At 45.3% G+C, this 18,079-nt stretch overlaps 1 protein-coding gene across 1 annotated transcript in view; it reads left to right on the top strand.

The window, feature by feature from the left end:
* Positions 1 to 17,496, top strand: part of PAG1 (phosphoprotein membrane anchor with glycosphingolipid microdomains 1) — a 147,130-nt gene extending 129,634 nt beyond the window's left edge. Inside the window, exons 4-9 of the mRNA XM_061171837.1 lie at positions 588 to 793; positions 2,453 to 2,504; positions 6,109 to 6,205; positions 8,565 to 9,169; positions 13,196 to 13,255; positions 17,125 to 17,496. Of these exons, the coding sequence (XP_061027820.1) occupies positions 669 to 793; positions 2,453 to 2,504; positions 6,109 to 6,205; positions 8,565 to 9,169; positions 13,196 to 13,255; positions 17,125 to 17,496 (1,311 nt within the window). The 5' untranslated portion in view covers positions 588 to 668. The remainder of the gene's footprint in view (positions 1 to 587; positions 794 to 2,452; positions 2,505 to 6,108; positions 6,206 to 8,564; positions 9,170 to 13,195; positions 13,256 to 17,124) is intronic.
* The last annotated feature ends 583 nt before the right edge of the window (positions 17,497 to 18,079 follow it).

Here is an 18,079-nt window from a genome sequence, read left to right as displayed (position 1 = left end):
ACAAAGTTTAGTGAAAGCCAGCCCTGAAAATAAAGTCACATACTCAGAATAGTTAACTGTTTATGAAGGTGAATGTAAAGACAATCTATTTCATTAATTGTATTGACCTTAAACCTTCTCGAAGAGAATCAGGTTTGGGGAGTTGGGGATTCAGGTGGGAAAGATGCAAACTACATTTTTGTGAAAGCTGTAATAAATGCTTTACACTGTTCTGGCAAAAAAAAAAAAAAAAAAAGAAACCAAATAAGCACTTATTCATTTGCTGTGGAGTACTTGGAGTCTTAAATTTATTTGAAGACATTAAGAATCTATCCCCAAACATATCCAAATAACAAGACATCCGTTGCCTCAAACACTGCGCTAGGCACTGCACGCTCCTGCTTTGCGTTTTGGGTGAGAAAACAAAGGCCTGGACCACAGAGGGGAACTTGCCCAGAGGGAGTTCCAAGTCGAGTCCGGTGCATTCTGCACACCCCTCCCTGCTCTGCTCAAACGCCCCCTCCACCCCACGCCCCACCAGGAACTTACTCCCAGATTCTGGCATTTCACGCGAGAAGTTGTCAAAACACACGTTGTTCTCTCTGCAGGAGCACGCAGCCCTCTGCCCCCATGTCGCCACCTTGGAAGGACTGACCAAATCCAGCAGCCTGTGCCACTTCCCACCCACCATGGGACCCGAGGGAAGCTTGCTGAGTGGGGGACAAATGCAGATCACCCTGTGGGGAAGCCTGGCAGCTGTGGCCACCTTCTTCCTCATCACCTTCCTCATCTTTCTGTGCTCCAGTTGTGACAGGTGAGAGCAGTGCATGTCTACTAGAGCCTTAAAATAACATGTTCCCTGGACCCAGAAGACTTTCTATATAAAAAGCCTGGGATGAATGGCATCTCACTGCATAGACGTTCCCAGAAACTCGTATGTTAGATTAACTGACTTCTCTGCCGCAAAGGAGCCCAGGACACTTTTCATTAGTTCAGTGAAAAGCCACATCTGATTTTCCTGGGGAGCACCTGGAAGAGCCCTTATGTATGAAACTTCCCAGAAAGAAATTTTTGCTATTCTTATGAGCACACCCTTGTCAAAATGTGTATTGTCTTTTTCCATCTGTGGACATTTGGAAATCTAAGTATCATGTGCATTAAAGATACTCTTTTTTGCTGCAATTTGAGAGTTACTGAGAATTTTTGCTGCTCTGTAGCTTTCAGGGGGTCATTTTATTAAGGATTTGTTATCTAGAACTGCAGTTTGTTAAGAAACAGATTCATTTTTTCTACAAGAGAAACATTCTGTGTATGAAATAACCATCTTGTCTTATTTTAGAATTATACTTCTCTCTCTCTCTTTCCCCTCCCCCCTTCCTCCCTCTTTGTCTCTCTCATATACAATAAAATGTGTAACCCCTCCACCAAAAAAAAAAAAGGAGATCCTTGCTTGGAGAGAAGCAAAGTCCTTTCTAACAAAGAGTGATTTTCCAGGTGTTCAGACATTATTACAACATATGCAGCTCTCTGGTGAGGGCTGCTGCTGGGAGCCAGTGAAGACCAGCTGACAGCCAGCCCTCTTCCAAACTCTTCTCAATAACCTTGGAAGAGACTGGACAAGTGTCACTTAAAAGTCTGGATGTGGCTTCGTGCCCTAAAGTCTCTGTCAAGAGGGGAAAATCCAGACTCCCTGAACACAAGTAGCCTCCAAATCCCTGCCCGGTTTGGATCCAGGACTCCAGGGCTGGGAGAGGGACTAAATGGCCAGAAAGATGAAGAAATAGAAGAAAAGCTTAGAGGAGTGTTTGTTTTCCTGGGCCTGGGAGGGCCTGCCTTGCAATTATTTATGCTCCCACTAGGTGTCACTGTTGCCTTATACATCTATGGGAAAGGGAGCCTCTAGTATGATGGCTTTCTTGAGCCTGTCCCGAGTAAAAATAAATTCTATTTTTACTCGATGGACTTTTCCATAGACTGCAAGTACATATGACTCATCCTGAGAGCATGTAACCTCTCCGACAAGCCAAAAGTTGTATTTTCTTTATTTTCTCAATCCCATGGCAGTGTGTGACTTTGCAAAGACTGAATTAAGAAAGATGAAGAGATGAGAATTGTTGATTTCCTTAAAAAAAAACAAAAACATAAAACTCATTCCAATATTCTAGATATAAACAGTTTCTACTCAGGAAACTGCCCCAGTCCTCTTGTTAACTTGTATTTTCTACTCCCGGAGGAAGGGGAGGTCCAGAGAGGTGACCAGCCCCTTGCTAGGACTTGACTCCCTCAGACTCTGCTGCCTGCAGAGGAGGGGTAGAGTGAATTGTCCGGCTTCTGCTTCCTTGGAAAAATAAACTTGGTTTTTAAAAGAGAGATTATTTAAATGTTGATCAAAGTTTGAATAGGAAAGGGGAGTGTATGTTTGATTTTAGATGGCACGTTGGATGTTACAGCCATGTTTCCTTTTCTGTTTCAGAGAAAAGAAGCCGAGACAGCACAGCGGAGACCATGAGAACCTGATGAACGTGGTGAGCACGCGTGCACGAGCTTTAAAGCATCAGCCGCTTATCTAAAGCAGGTCCCTACAAGCTTACAACCTGAAGGAAACCCAGGGAAGCAATTCAGCCAGAGTTCACTGGCTGCCTGGGCTGTGTCCTCTTGCTGCAGGTTTATATTCACCGTGGCTAGAGGCCTGTGCAATTAGCCAGGTTGTTGAGAGAGCTTCTGAAACGGATGCAATTGTGCCACCGCTGGAAAGATCCTCAGATAGTTCCAACCTACTGCAGGGATGTTTCTGTTTTGCCTCTGCTGGGCTCCAGCCGGTGTATTAGTTGGCTAGAACAGTCATAACAAAGGACCATAAACTGAGTGGCTTAAATAATAAATTTATCATCTCACAGTTCTAGAGGCTAGAAATTCGAGATTAAGGTGGCAGCAGGGTTGGTTCCTTCCGAGAGCTGTGAGAGCGCATCTGTCACAGGCCGCTCTCCTAGCTTCCCGTGGTCGGTTGGCAGCCTTTAGTGATGCTTGGTTTGAAGATCTCTGCCCTTACATCGTGTTCTCCCTGTGACTCTTTACACCGTCTTCCCTCTATGTGTGTCTGTCTCTGTCCAAGTTCCCCTTTTTTAAGGCCTCTGATAATGACCTCATCTTAACCTGTTTCATCTGCAGCGATCCTGTTTCCAAATGAGGTCAAGTCTAAGGTAGAGTTAGGACTTCAATATAGGAATTTGGAGAGGATAAAATTCAACCTGTAACAGCTGATCATTAAGCTTACTGGAGCCTGGGACCCCCAGCATCCTAGATGTGGCCTGGCCTTGCTGGGTTTTCTTGCTCTATGTCCTAAAGGGTCCTGATCGAGCCCCGCGGGCCTCTTGTATCCACCCAGATAGGGAGCAGCCTGGGCATCCTGGTCCCACCTCATTCTCTCCCGTCAGGCCCATGCCCTTAACTGACTGAACAATTCCAGCAGCTGGGGTTGGGGCCGCCCTCATATTCGCAAGGCTGAAATGGTGAAGATGCTTCCTGTCCCAGACATAATTTCTCAAGATCAGGCATAAACTGGTTGGAGGAAAAGGGGCAAAAAGGAAAGATGGATGAGTGAAGTATGTCATGTGAGGTCTGGTATGAAACACGCAGCCAGCAGCCAGGTTCCAAGCTCACCCAGGAGGCGTCCCCGGCGCCCTGCCCTATGATGGCGGGATTCTTCCAGGCCAGGCAGCGAAGTGGTCAGCCCTCCTCTCCTGGGAGCCCCTGGGGAGTTCCTTCCTTTCATCTCTGTATGCAGGCGGCTCACCCCCCCCCCGCCCACACTGCAGTCTCTGGTTGTCTATGTCCCCACTTCTCACCTGCCCCCAGCGCCTCTGTTGGATTGCCGCTGTGCAGGCACCCAGAGGGCAGGTGGGAGAGGAGGTGGTGCCTCCACTGTGGCTTCTCCCACGTGCAGGTCCCAGGCCCCAGCTTTCTTCCCCTTCTCACTCTCCTTGGTGCCCGTCGGCAGGAGAGGCGGGACTGGGGGAGAGGCTTCCATCTCCATCATCCTCCCCTCCTGTTGTCCTTCTAGAGCAGCGGTTCTCAAGCATGGCCTGGGCCAACAGCACCACCTGGCGTTTGTTAGAAGACTCGGGGGGTGGGGGGGGGGTGCTGGGAGCAAGCCCTCCGGGTGATCCTGATGTTTGCTCAGGTGTCAGAACCTCTATTCTAGACCTTCGGTTCCTGCTCTCCTGCTAACGCCCAGCAGCAGCCCTGGGTGAGACGGGAAGAGAGTGGCGGGTGGATAAAAGGAAGATCTGACTCTCCATGTGCAGTGTCCTTCATTAATAGCCCCCCATAGCCTCTCTCATATGAATGTGTGAGCAAGGAAGTGCACGCTAGAGCACGTTTGCACACACACATCACATGGCTCTCTTTACAAGCTTCTATCCTAGCTTCTCAATTTTCTACAACTTGCAGAATCTCCAGCCCAGGCCTGAGAAGTCCCTGTAGTCAGCCAGCCTTCCCCACCCCTGATCCCGGCTCTGACACACACCCCGACACACACCGATCGCTCCACAGCCCCAGAGGAGCTGCCTTTAAATCCTAAGGTGAAAAAGGCCGGCGGGGGGTGTCCCATGGCTGCATCTGAAGCTGCAGTGAGAGGGAGGCTCCCTCCTGGCTTCTGTGTTTGGAGCTCCAGCAGGCGTTTTCTCGTAGAAGCTAAGAGAAGAAATGGTGGTGAGAGCTTAGAGTATGATAATTCAGCTGTGACAGATTGATTGTGCTGTTATGGGCCCACCTGGGAGCCGTCCTCCCCCACAGCTGACTCCTGCCCAGGGGTGACGTCATTTCTGTGCATGGGCACCTGCGTCTGCAGCCGCCCTGCAACCTAACACAACGACGCATCTCATGGGCTGCACGGGATTGAAATAGCTGACTCCCAGTAAACATTTGGATCATGACGCAGCATGAACTGTTTGCTCTCTGTTATTATTACTTGGTTCCCGAGTCAGAGAATTTGTGAAGCCAGCTAGCCAATGTTGTGGTGCTATTTACATCAGAACTTCCCAGGTGGACTCCTGAAACATGGTCCGGTGTGGCTTCCTGGGTCCCGTAGGCCGTGCATTCCATGAGCGGGATGGGGGTACAGATCACATCAGCAGTGATTCAGCTGCTACGTGGGACCAGCTGCATATTTCAAGAAATATGTGAGCTACCAACTTACCTTCAGACTAGTCATAGCTGTAGCTCAGCCTGGCATATCATGCCATGTACTGTCCACCCATGCTAGCCCAGTAGAAAACAATCAATGCCATTCTTCCCTCCAAGTGTCCTGAATTTGTTTGTGAGAATAGGAAAGGTTTGCAAACCTACTTTTTAGCATATGATGGTTTTGGTGAACCTTGAAGCAGAGACTTGGCTGATTATGAGTCTCAGACATCAGTGACATTATCTTTGATCAGATTTAAGTCCCTTCCCTTCAGATGACAAAGGTGATGTTTTCCTCGGCATGACACACCCTTAAAAAGGGTAACGTTTCTGGCACCCCTGGGAGAAGGATGAGGTCTCTCTCTGCTGGAGCTGATTCTGATCAGCCCTGGGGCTTCTGGTCCCCCTCACCTTGAGCTAAGGGACCTGATACCCCACAACCTACCATAGCCTATTTGTGATTACCAGATGGGAAGCTCTGTGGATGGCGGCCTCGGAAGATTCCCAGGACGGCCCTGTCCAATAGAACCTTCCACCAAGATGGAAGTGTTCTGTAACTGCCCTGATAGGGTAACCACTATCCACGTGTGGCCATTGAGCCCTTGAAATGTGACTAGTACAACTGAGGAACTCGATTTTATTTCGTTTCGCTCAATTTAAATCTAAGCAGCAGATTTGGGTTTTGTTGTTGTTGTTTTAATTTTTAGAAGAAGCCATGGAGGGAATTCCCCGGCGGTCCAGTGGTTAGGACTCTGCACTCTCACTGCCGAGGGCCAGGGTTCAATCCCTGGTTGGGGAACTAAGATCCCACAAGCTGTGCGGTTTGGCAAAAAAAATTAATTAATTAATTAATTAATTTAAAAAAATAACCCCCCCACCCCAAAAAAAAGCCGTGGATATTCCCCTCTGCCACGCAGTCTGATTCTTTTGGTGCCTTTGTTTTTGCAGCCTTCCGACAAGGAGATGTTCAGCCGTTCAGTTACCAGCCTGGCCACGGACGCGCCTGCCAGCAGCGAACAGAATGGGGCACTCACCAATGGTGACAGTAAGTTCTGCAGAAATACCAGCTTTCCATGCAGGCCTCATCACCTGAGAAAGGGCTAGGTTTCAGAAAATGTAGCTCAAAAACTAGGAAATGTGTTTGTTCTTGCTCACCTTTTGTATTACTACCAGTTTTAGCCAAAAAAAATCTCATTTGGATGAAAAGTTAATATCTATGAATTGGCTTCTGTGTGCCATTGCTCTAAGATTTGTATGTGTACTAACTCATTTATGCTAACAACTATAAGATTACTATGACTAATATTACTACCCTGTAAGGTAGGGATTATTACTCGTCACAATTTACAGATGAGGCAACTGAAACATTGCTGCTGCAACAAATTACCACAAACTTAGTGCCTTAGAAGAACACAGGTTTATTAACTTGGAGCTCTGGAGGTCAGAGTCTGAACCGGGTCTCCCTGGGCTAAAATCAAAGTATCAGCAGGGCTGCGCTTCTTCCCCAAGGCTCTAGGGAAGAATCTAGTTCCTTGCCTGCTTCCGCTGCTAGAAGCCTCTTGCATTCCTTGGTCCTGGACTTCCCTCCATCTTCAAGTCTCTCTCCTACTCTCCTGCCTCCGTCTTTCACTTATAAGGACCCTCATAATTACACTGGGCCCACCTGGATGCCCCAGGCTCCTCCCCATCTCAAGATCAGCTAATAGTTCATCAGTATCCTTAATTCCTCCCTTGCCGTGGAATGAAACACACTCACAGAATCCAGGGATTAGGACGTGGATGCCTGGTGGGGAGGGGGGAGCATTATTCTGTCTGACACAGAGAGGTTAATAACTTGCCTAAGATGTTATGGTCAGTGCTCTGGGGATCTATAATTTGAACCCTCGATCTGACTCCTGGGTACACCCTTAGGACCACTCTGCACGCTGCCTGTTTCACGCCCAGGATGTGCTTGCTGACAAGTCACAGCTACATTTCCACTCCCCAGTTTACAGAGCGCTTTCACCTGGGGTAGCAAATCCTCCTCTTACCTCCATTTACAGACAAGGGAACTGTGGGACAGTCAGGATTGACACCGGAGGCTTCAGACTCCAGTGCCCGTTCTCTGTCCGCCGTGACACAGACATCTAAGTCCAGAGGGCAAAAGTTCACCCCCTCCTTGATGATCAAGTATTTAGAACACAGTGGGTAGTGATGGTAACTTCCGACGAGGGATCCATTATCATTTTCCCCAGATACTCTTCAGGGACACTATTTCTAGTCCCCCTAAAAGGAAGTAGTCTTTTTTTTTTTTTCAGGACAAGAGGTGAGCACTTTATTTCTTCTTTCACTCATTTAGTTTTTCATGTAAAAGCATAGTGGGGTCAACCATGCATTAGACATGGGTCTTAGAGAATCCCAGTCTAGTCAGTAAAAACAAGTGGGTTAAAAACTGTAAGTTATAAACCCACACACACAGATGTAAAGAATATATATGATATATAAGGAAAAAAGTAAATATATATGAATATACCAGTACAAATACATGTTTAAGTATATATTTACACTTACATACACTTACATATATAAAGAATATATAGTATATAAAGAACATACAGTGGCGAGACAGTAATTTAATAACTGGCTCACTGCAGTGTAAGTACCCAAAGGGTACTCATTGGACCTCATTGATGAATGATGTATCCCCAGCACTTCAACCATCCCTGGCACCTAGGAGGCACTCAAAAAACATTTGACAAAGGGATGACTGAATGGTTCCACGCAGTAACATTTCTGTAGCAATCTAAGAATTTCAAATACGAATTGTCTAATTTGAGGTAAAAATGTTGGCGCTGGGAGCCAGTAAGATGGAAGGAAGAGCTTGAAAGAGGCACAGGGTAGGCGGACCCTTTGGGATACTGCTTTGGGCACATTTTTGCCCCATTGTTTCCATTGTCTGTCAAACAAAGTGACCTGTGAAGGGGGATGGATGGCTCCCAGGTATTCCCTCCACACAAGAGGAGGCCAGTAGGGCCAGGAGAGTGGCTGCCACACATGCCACCCCTTTGGAGCCCAGCCTCCCACAGTTTGGCCCTATGCAGTGTCACTTTCATCCTCTGGTCACTTTGGACACTGCCTACAAGAAGCCCATCAGGAGTAACAACAAATACTGTATAACTGTGACCCAAATTGATAGCCAAGACAATTTATTAAATACTGTATTGGAAAGATGTAATGGATGGCTTTAGTTTACACTGTGATTGAAATAAGAATATCCACTAACAGTCAAAACATCTGTAATTTACAGCCTCAAGTCAAATAAAAAGCCAGCACCTTGATTTCACCTAACTTGACATCATCTGATTCACTGTAATAATTATGTCAGAAATTGTCTTCCTCCACTTTTAATACTCCCACTGCTTTAGTTCTTTCAGAAGACAGCACCATGACCTGCATGCAGCATTACGAGGAAGTCCAGACCTCAGCTTCAGATCTGCTGGACTCCCAGGACAGCACAGGGAAGCCAAAGTGTCATCAGAGCCGGGAGTTGCCCAGAATTCCTCCTGAGAGTGAAGTGGACACGACGCTCAATGGAGAAAGCACGGACGGGGACCAGGGTCTGGGGATGGAGGGGCCGTATGAAGTGCTCAAGGACAGTGCCTCACAAGAAAATATGGTGGAGGACTGCTTGTATGAAACCGTGAAAGAAATTAAGGAGGTGACAGCCGCCACCCACTCGGCTCGGGGCCACAGCAGCAGGTCGAAGTCAACTTCCACTGTGAAGGAGCTTCTGGGGCCCCAGACCAGTGGCAAAACAGACTTTGCCGAATACGCCTCTGTGGACAGAAACAAAAAGTGTCGACAAAGTGCTAATGCAGAGAGTACTCTTGGAAATCCATGTGATCCAGAAGAGGAGGCGCCACCCCCTGTCCCCATTAAACTTCTGGATGAGAATGAAAACCTTCAGGAGCAGGCAGAGAGTAAAGCAGGAGAAGAAGGCGCTGCCGAGGGGACCAGTGAAACCAACAAGGTGGGCTCCGGCACATTGGTTTCAGAGCTTGTGTCACAATTGGGCGTCTAGCTGATCTTGGGGCTTTTGCTTGCACGTTGTTCTAAGGAATACATGCTACCACCTTCACGTGCGTTGAATGGTGGATGCTGTTTTCGTGTAAGCTGTGTTTGACTTTTTTTTCCCCCTCCAAGTAATAAAATACTGAAAGCTCATGTTTACAAACTACTTCTCTCTTGGCACCTTCCTTGGATATTTTCCAGTTTTTGCATCATGTCTAATTGGGGCAAGTATTATTTTCTTCATCTTGAAGACCAAAAACTGGAAAGACGAGACTCTTTGCCACCCATTTAGCCTCTTCCACTTGTTACCACCCCAGGCAGTGGGGTGATCTCCCCGCTCCCCGGGTCCCAGAAATCAGAGCACAGGAACAGACAGAGGGGACCAGTTCACAGGTGCCACTGGGCGTATCTGATTATGTATAGACTTTTATATGAATCAAGTAAGAGATTTTATTTTGTGACAATTTCTAAATAATAACCTGTAGCTCTTAAGTGTAGCTATTCAACGGAGCTCTAAAATGTACTAACAATCCCCGAGCCTTCTCCGTGGGTGTCTCATAAGCTGATGTCTGAGCCACAATAGCTTGGGATTCACATCTCCAGCTGTCAGCATTTCCTTGGGATTTAAACTGGGCCCTACCTTCTTTAGGCAACTGATATCTAATTTCCATTCTCTGCAGAGAAAAAAGTAGCGTTCTCTTCTCAAATTTTGGTAGGAAGGCCAAGTAGGGACTAGTCAGTCAATAGTAGCCTTGAAAAACTTGTGGCATTCATGATCAAAAGGGGAGGCCTGGCTAGGGTTATATAGCTTATACCAAGGAGTCATTCTGTGTAGTGTTCTCTGAATGCATTTCAGCTTTTCGTTTTACCTGTAAAGTCAGCCATTGAGAGCCTCAGTAAAGTATTTATGAATATATTTGTAAAATGCAAAAATGCAGCCTAATTTTTTGCCCTTTGTATAACTAAAGGTAATAAAACCAATGTGACATTTATGCTGCCTAAAGCAGTTAAAACTTCTTTACTTACAAGCATTTGAAAGGTAAGAGAGTTGACTGTCTAACCACTGCTAAGTAAGCAATTCTCCAGATATCACATTAGAAACTGGAAATATCCATCTGGGAAGCAGATTACCTTTCTAGAGTAATACAGGAATGAATAATCCATCATCTCCATATAAACCATCCTAATTTTAAGTGATTGGGAGAACTTGAAATGTTTAATATTCATGCATTTATTTGCAAAAAGATTTTAATGAGCACCTACTATAAGCCACATGATATAGGTGCTGGGAATACACTAGTGAACAAAACATATAAATGAACAAAAATCTCTGCCCCCATGGAGCTTACATTTTAGTGAGGAGATAGAGACATAAATACGTATGTAAGTAAAGTATGTGGTATCTTAGAAGGCTTTAAAGTTTAAAGGAAAGAATTAGAACAGAATCCGGGGCATTGGGAAAGTTGGGTGGGAGCACAGTTGTGAATAGAGTGGTCAGGGTATGCCTGGCTGTGAAGGGTCATTTGAACAAAATGTTAAAGGAGGTGAGAGAGTGAGTTGGTACACATTTTGGGGGGGGCAGAGCAAATGAAGTAGAGGGAATGGCCAGTGTGAAGGTCCTGAGGCCAGAGCAGGCCCGGCCTCTCCAGGAAAGAGGAAGGGGTGGGCGTGGCTGGAGAGGGGAGAGCAACGCTAAGAGGAGTAGGAAGAAAGGTAAGCAGGGCCCCAACCCTGTATGGCCTCGGCTTATAATCTGAATACAGTGGGGTCACTCGAAAGCCTTGAGCAGAAGAATGGCTTAGTCTGGGTCTGGAAAGGATCCCTCTGATGGAGCTGAAATTCACCTATGAAGAATGGAAGCAAGGAGACCAATTGGGTAGCCATTCTAATAAGCAAGACAAGAGACAAGGTGGCTCGGATCAGGGCAAGCGCAGCAGAAGTAACGAGAGACACGAAACTAGCGCCAGGAGATTTGTTGATAGACCAGATGTGGATGAAAGAAAGAGGAAGCAACGAGTCCGGGGTTTGGCCTGAGCCACTGGAAGGATGGAATTGCCATTAACTGAAGTAAGAAGGACCGTAGGCAGAGCAGATTTGGGAGGAAACTTGGGTGTTCAGGGCTGGACATATTGGTTTGAGATAGATATTGGTCATCAAAGTAGAGATGTCAGAGAACAGCTGGATGGAGGGACAGGTTTATGAGGAAGGGCCTGGGCTGGGTTTGTACATTTAGAAGTCAGCAGCAGACATTTGTTTTCAAAGCTGACATCAGATGAGATCACTGCATGAGTACGTGTGAATGGGACCTAGAAGAGCTCCAAGGACACAGGTCCAGGAAAGAAAAGGAACCAGCAGAAGAGAGCAAAATAGGAGAGAAAAACAGGAAAGTACAGTGTCCTAGAAGCCAAGGGCAAACTTTCAGGGAGGAAGGAGTGACCCCTGCATCAGATGCAGCAGGTGGGTCAGGAGAGATCAGTTACACGGTAGACATCAGTGTCCTTGACGAGAGCTGCTTCACTGAAGTGAAGAGGCAGAAACTAGACTGAAATGGGTTTAGAGAGAGAATAGGAAGAGAAAAATTATTTGAGTGACTTTTTTAGACAGCTCTCTTAAGAGGTTTTACTATAAAGGAAGGAGTAATAGAACTGGAAGAAGGTGGATTGGTTTTGTTTTTAGAATAAATAGCCTGTTTTTACATGGCTGGGGATGACTCCACAGAGAGGGGAAAGCTGATGATGTAGACAAAATGGGAGAGATGCTGGAGCTTACATCCATGAGTGGGTGTGAGGGGTCAGAATCTAGTGCACAGGAGGAAGGGATCACCTTATAAGGAGAAGCATGGAAAGTTCATCTGTGGCAACTGACAGGAAGGAAGATACATGAATGCAGAGACTGGGGGCAGGTGGGGGAGGTAAAAGTTTATAGAAATTTCTCTTGTTTCGTTCAGTTTTCTCAAGGTCCTCAGCTAAGGATGAGGATGGGTGAGGAGGTGTTGGGAGTTTGGGAAGAGAGGGGAAGATGTGAAGTAGGGAGCTAGGAGACCAGGGACCAGGTGACAGAAGGGTTCAGAGCAGCATTAAGGACTCACTTGAGGGCTGAGTTCACCAGTGACCAGGAAGGGAGTGGAGTATTTAAAGTATGACAGTGGAGTTTGACAGGGCAGAAAGGAAGGACGCCAAGGAGAAGCGACACACGGAAAAAAGTTTTGCAGGATTGTAGGAACTGGGTTATGGGAGGAGTGAGCTTGATCGAGGCGTGCTGGTCTGAAGGGGATTGCAAGGAGATGGGATGGTGGGGTGGCTGTTTAGGGTAAGAGAAGTCTGAGATGTAGCTGGGAGAGTGAGCAGTGAGGTGGGGGGGGAGGACACGGTCGGGGCAGGGAGGTCAGGGAGCTGGGGCAGGCTTGGAAGGATCTGTGTTTGTTGCAGTCAGCAAGAATTCAGGCAGGAGATGCGTTAGAGACAGAATCAGTGAACCAGGAACCAAAATCATTGAGAAATGAGGCAGGGAGCAAGCCACAAAATGTGAGCTGATTTCTCCACTAGCTGTGAAAAGTTTCCAGATGACTTAAGAATCTTCCTGATGACTCAGGCAAACTGTAGAAATATAAAATTCAGGCATTTGATAAAGGAACCATGTTTTTTTCTTAATCAGTCTTTCCATCTTTCATTGATGATCAATCCTTCAGTGACAATTAGGAATTGAAACAGTAGTCTGCATAACTGTTTGCTTTATTTGTACCTACAGATTCAAATAAAAAATCAGAAGAAGTTTCTCTAAGTGTAATACTACTGGGTATGCAAAAACATACTTTTTACGTGTTTATTCCTCAGGTGCTTTATATAATTTCTTGGTAGAAAATAATTTCTTCTCTAAAAATCATTTGAAAACATTTTTGTAGATAGATGGATCAAAGCGTATGCACAAGAAAGGTTAGATTATTGACTTCAAACTCCCTTCTCTTGGTTTATGTTTCTTCTAACAGAGATTTAGTTCGTTGTCATACAAGTCCCGGGAAGAAGACCCAACTCTCACAGAAGAAGAGGTGAGTTTTGTTAGTTTTTAAATAACCAGAAAGCTCATGTAATAGAGAATAGCACCTCCTTCCTTGAGTAAATGCACTGTCATGTTACCCTTTGTCTGAGAAAGCTAAAGGACACTCTTAAGCATATGGTTGGAGATCAGGGTTTGGGGATGTTGGCTTTATAATGGCTCAGAGAGAGTGACCGGCAGATGGTAAGACAAGAAAGAGGACACGATGAACAGGTCAGCTAAGTAAAGAAAACTCAGTAGGGAAGAAGGAGCAGACAAAAATAGAAAGGGGAGGGGAGAAAAGAGGAATGAGAAGAGAGAAATGTTAAGTGTGGGAGCTTTAATCAGTCAGGAAGTCCCCTTTAGAAGGAAGTTAATAGTGGGTTGGAAAATACAGGAAATTGGAGCAGGTGGGTGTAGAGAATTTGCTCCAGGCTGGGAGACAGAGGGAGAAGGGCTTAGGAATTTGGGAGGCTGAGAGCAGGGAACTTCAGGAAGTACACGTCCAGCTTGGAAGTAGAGTCAGACATGGCCACCAGCAAGAAAGGATGATATATTCTCCCAAGCACCAGGGCTAAAGATTCACTGGTTAAACTTTCAGTGAGCATTAAAATTGTAAAAGCCAGTATTTATTGTGTTATTATGTCAAGCTAGACTCAGAGAGAGCTGAACACCTTAATTTATCTAGCTACATATAGCCTCTTTCTGGAATGCCTAGCTCAGTAAATTTTGTACATGTACAAAAGCAATGTACATATGCTGGTACATCACTTCCCATATAGGACTCTGAGTATTAAAATATGAAGCTAGACTACAATCCCACATTGAAAGTTGAAGGAGCAGAAGTGCTTTCCTTAGGTGATGTTGCCCAACCCCCTCCATGTTTCCTGCTCCACGGAATGGACCTGCCATCTATCCACCTGGTTGCACAAGCCAAAACCCTGGGGTCATCCTTAACACCCCATTTTCCTCACTGTCCTCAGATGCAGTCAGTAGCAAGTCCCTTCAGTTCCACCTCCAAAGTAACTTTCATGCACCCCCCGACCCCTCTCCATCTCCACTGGGCCCTCCTCCCCTCATGAGACTAAGGCAGGACCCTCCTCCCAGGACCTGTGGCAGCTCCTTTGCCTCCTCCAGCGTTTTTCACTGTCCCGGAGCCATCGCATTTGGTATAAGAAATATGGGAATTCCCTGGTGGTCCAGTGGTTAGGACTCTGTGCTTTCACTGCCGAAGGCGCAGGTTCAATCCCTGATCAGGGAACTAAGATCCCACAAGCCGTGCAGCCAAGAAAAAAGGGGGGGGGGGGAGAAAATAGAATATAAAAGATCTGGAAACTAATCCTTTAAAATAAATTAAGACAGTAAAATTTTAAGTTACTTTTCTTCTTATCTTACATTTGTTTGTGGCTTTTGAAAATAGGACCTTGTTATACTGATGAATGTTTAACATAGAATAAAGAACTATGATTCCTGTATATTCATTTTAGGAAGAAGATTTAGAAAAAATAAATATGGAAATCATTTATTTTTATATTCATGTAATATAATGTTAGACAGTCCAGACTGAAACTGAGACCTGAATTTTAAGTACTATTATCCCAATTTAACAGAATGATGGGGGAAGGGTTGAATATAAAAAGGAGAGAAATGGGGAAAATGGAGTAATTTATGAGAACATAATAACAATTTACAGACCAAATAATAATGATGAAAGATTTTAAAGAGAAAAATTGCAAAGCTAAATAGCAAGGGGGCTTGAAGAGAAACCTTTTATTTATACAAAATAAAAATAATAGTCATAGGAGACAGATATTCAAAAGGAATATTAGAAGACTTGAGAAACGTTGATAAGAGTTCAAATTTCAAATGACATCTTCTGCACATTTGGTTCATGCTCAGAGATAGTATTAAGTTGTAAGTTAATGAAAGAGCCTATAATTAAAAAAAAAAAAAAAAAGACTATAAAGACCAAGAAGACCCAAGTACTTACAAAGAGTGGGGGGCATTAATGGCAGGGACCATGGGGAAGAAAGTAGGGAAGAGAAACAGAAATGGTGGTGAGGGGTCAGCTCTCATTACTCTCACAGGTAAAGGTGTGTTTGTCCTCCTGATGTTACCCCTGAAGGTGAGGAATAAATATCTAGGATGCTGGTTCCCTTCATCACTGTCATCCATGACTTACCCCTTTATAATCTGTCCACATTTTTGGCTTGGAACACCTTATAAATAAAAAGTTCCATATGTTTGCACCTCCCTATGAAAAGCAGAGGATTTTTTTTAATTCTTCCTAAATGGAAAGAAATTCTAATTCTTCATTTTGAGAGTAATATTTTCCCTAAAACCTCTAAGGTGAGAATGTTAATTTAACAGTCCTGAAAATGGTCAGATCAACAGGGCAAGAGTTTCCCAAAGATTATTTCTCTGACTCAAAACCTTTGGCTTGTCAAGGCCTGGCAAATCTGAGCCACCAGCCTGTAGTGAAAAGTCCTCATGCAAATGACCAGTTAACATGCGGCAGGCGTGTCTTAAGAAGCTTTGGAGGCCAGCTGGAAGCTTCCTGCACAGTATGTGAGATGTGTGAGAACAGGACATCTCTCCCTGTACTTGCAAAGCCAAGCATCTGTCAGGAAGTATGTTCATTTATTTCCTGGGTGTTTGAATAAATCAATCGCTGTGGCAAAGATAAATACAGGTAATGAAGGATATGCTTACCTATTTCCAAACATGATTTCTAACAATAAAACAATACCTCCCAAATCCCTTAATCAGTCCATTTACTCTATCATCCATTTTTCTATCAAAGAAAATGAAATCTCTCCTGATATTTGTGGCTACATGAGGTACATTAGTGAGACTGAGTAGGTGTGCTTGGAAAATAGCCCGCTTTTCCCATAGGAAAGAGCATCCCATAAGTTGATTGTCTCTGTGGTCAGGTCCTGGGGGTCTTGAGCTGCCCACTCCCCCTGCTCTCCTCAAACCCCTCAGGAGACCCAGAGAGGACCTGGTTTTCATAGAATTATGCTACTTACAAAGTTGTAGATAACACATGTAATTGTCCTGTAGTTACGTACTCCAGGATTAGCACAGATAATGAAGAACCCATTTTTGGGTATGTAGTCAAAGGAAGTGAAACCACTGTCTTGAAGAGATATCTGTACACCCATGCTCATTGCAGCATTATTCACGATAGCCAAGTCATGGAAACAACCCACGTGTCCATCAATGGATGAATGGATAAAGAAAATGTAGTTTTATACACACACATATACGTACGTAATGGAATAGTATTCAGCCGTAAAGAAGAAGAAAATCCTGCCATTTGCAGCAACATAGATGGACTTGGAGGGCATTATGCTAAGTCAAATAAGTCTGACAGAGAAAGACAAATACTGTATGTTCTCACATATATGTGGAATCTAAAAAAGCCAAACTCATAGACATAGAGTAGAATGGTGGTTGCCACAGCCTGGGGACTGGGGGAAATGGGGAGATGTTAGTCAAAGGGTCAAACTTCCATCTATAATAAGTTCTGGGAACATAATGTACAGCATGGTGACTAGAATTAACAATACTGTATTATATACTTGAAAGTTGTTAAGAGAATAGTACTTAAATGTTATCACTACACACCAAAAAAACGGCAATTACGGTAATGGAGTTGTTAACTAACCTTATTGTGGTAATCATTTCACAATATGTGTATCAAATCATCCTATTGCGCACCTTAAACTTATATGTGTTGTGTGTCAATAATATCTCAATAAAGTCTTAAAGGGACACACACACAAACCCATAGTCCTAAAAATCTAGCTTATCACTAAAAAGGGGGAGGGAGAAATCAAGCTTGAAGCTTGTTTATTCATTTCACCCTTTGTTTTCTAGATCTCGGCAATGTATTCATCAGTACATAAAAAAGGACAGCCAGGGAACAAATCAGGACAGTCACTTAAAGCGCCAGAGTCCACCTATACCTCCATCCAAGGAGCCGCTCCGAGGTCGCCCTCTTCCTGTAACGATCTCTATGCTACTCTTAAAGACTTTGAGAAAATTCCCAACAGTGTCAGCACTCTTCCAGCAGCAGGGAGGCCCAGCGGCGAGGAGCCCGAGCCAGATTACGAAGCAATACAGACTCTAAACAGAGAGGAAGAGAAGGCTGCCCCGGAGACCAACAGCCACCACGGCCTTTTCCCAAAGGAGAATGACTACGAGAGCATCGGGGACCTGCAGCAATGCCGAGACATCACCAGGCTCTAGCAGCCCGGAAGACAGCCCAGCCAGCATAGGACCAGCCGGCAGGGCCAGTGCTGCTGCAGAACACAAGAAGCGGTGTCAACCACGCTTCATATGCTGCTTTCGGAAATGGAAGATGACTGGAGATGCCGAAACTGCTTCTCAGTTTGGGGAACAGTGAGGTACACATCCTACTGCCAGGGCACTGGCACACCCAAGCACACTTCCCTCATATGCCCACACCCTCTGGAAGGATCCCAGCTGTCAGTGGTCTCACCCTCTTTGTGAAGAAAGCCACCCAGCAAGGAAGAACAGCACTCATCAAAAATCACAGCTGACCTGCCGGAAACACTGCCACTCACAGAAGCCGGCTTTCTCTCCCTCTCTCCCCTTTCTGCTGCCTGCTACTAATGGTAAAATGAATGGCTTTCTTCCCCTTGAAATCTTCCGATTTATCATGGTTCATTCCAAGGATATTCTCCCACCAGCCTGGCCTTTGCCTTCAACGTGGGTGTTTTTCTATGGTAAGAAATTGTGGTTGCTGCTTTCCTACCGCTCCCCAGTCCCCTTCCAGCAGCTGCCCCTGGGAACCGGGCCCGGCCGGTGG

The sequence above is a fragment of the Eubalaena glacialis genome, chromosome 17 (assembly GCF_028564815.1).
Source record: "Eubalaena glacialis isolate mEubGla1 chromosome 17, mEubGla1.1.hap2.+ XY, whole genome shotgun sequence".
In the NCBI taxonomy this organism is placed as follows: Eukaryota; Metazoa; Chordata; class Mammalia; order Artiodactyla; family Balaenidae; genus Eubalaena; species Eubalaena glacialis.
This window is presented reverse-complemented; position numbering and strand designations above follow the sequence as displayed.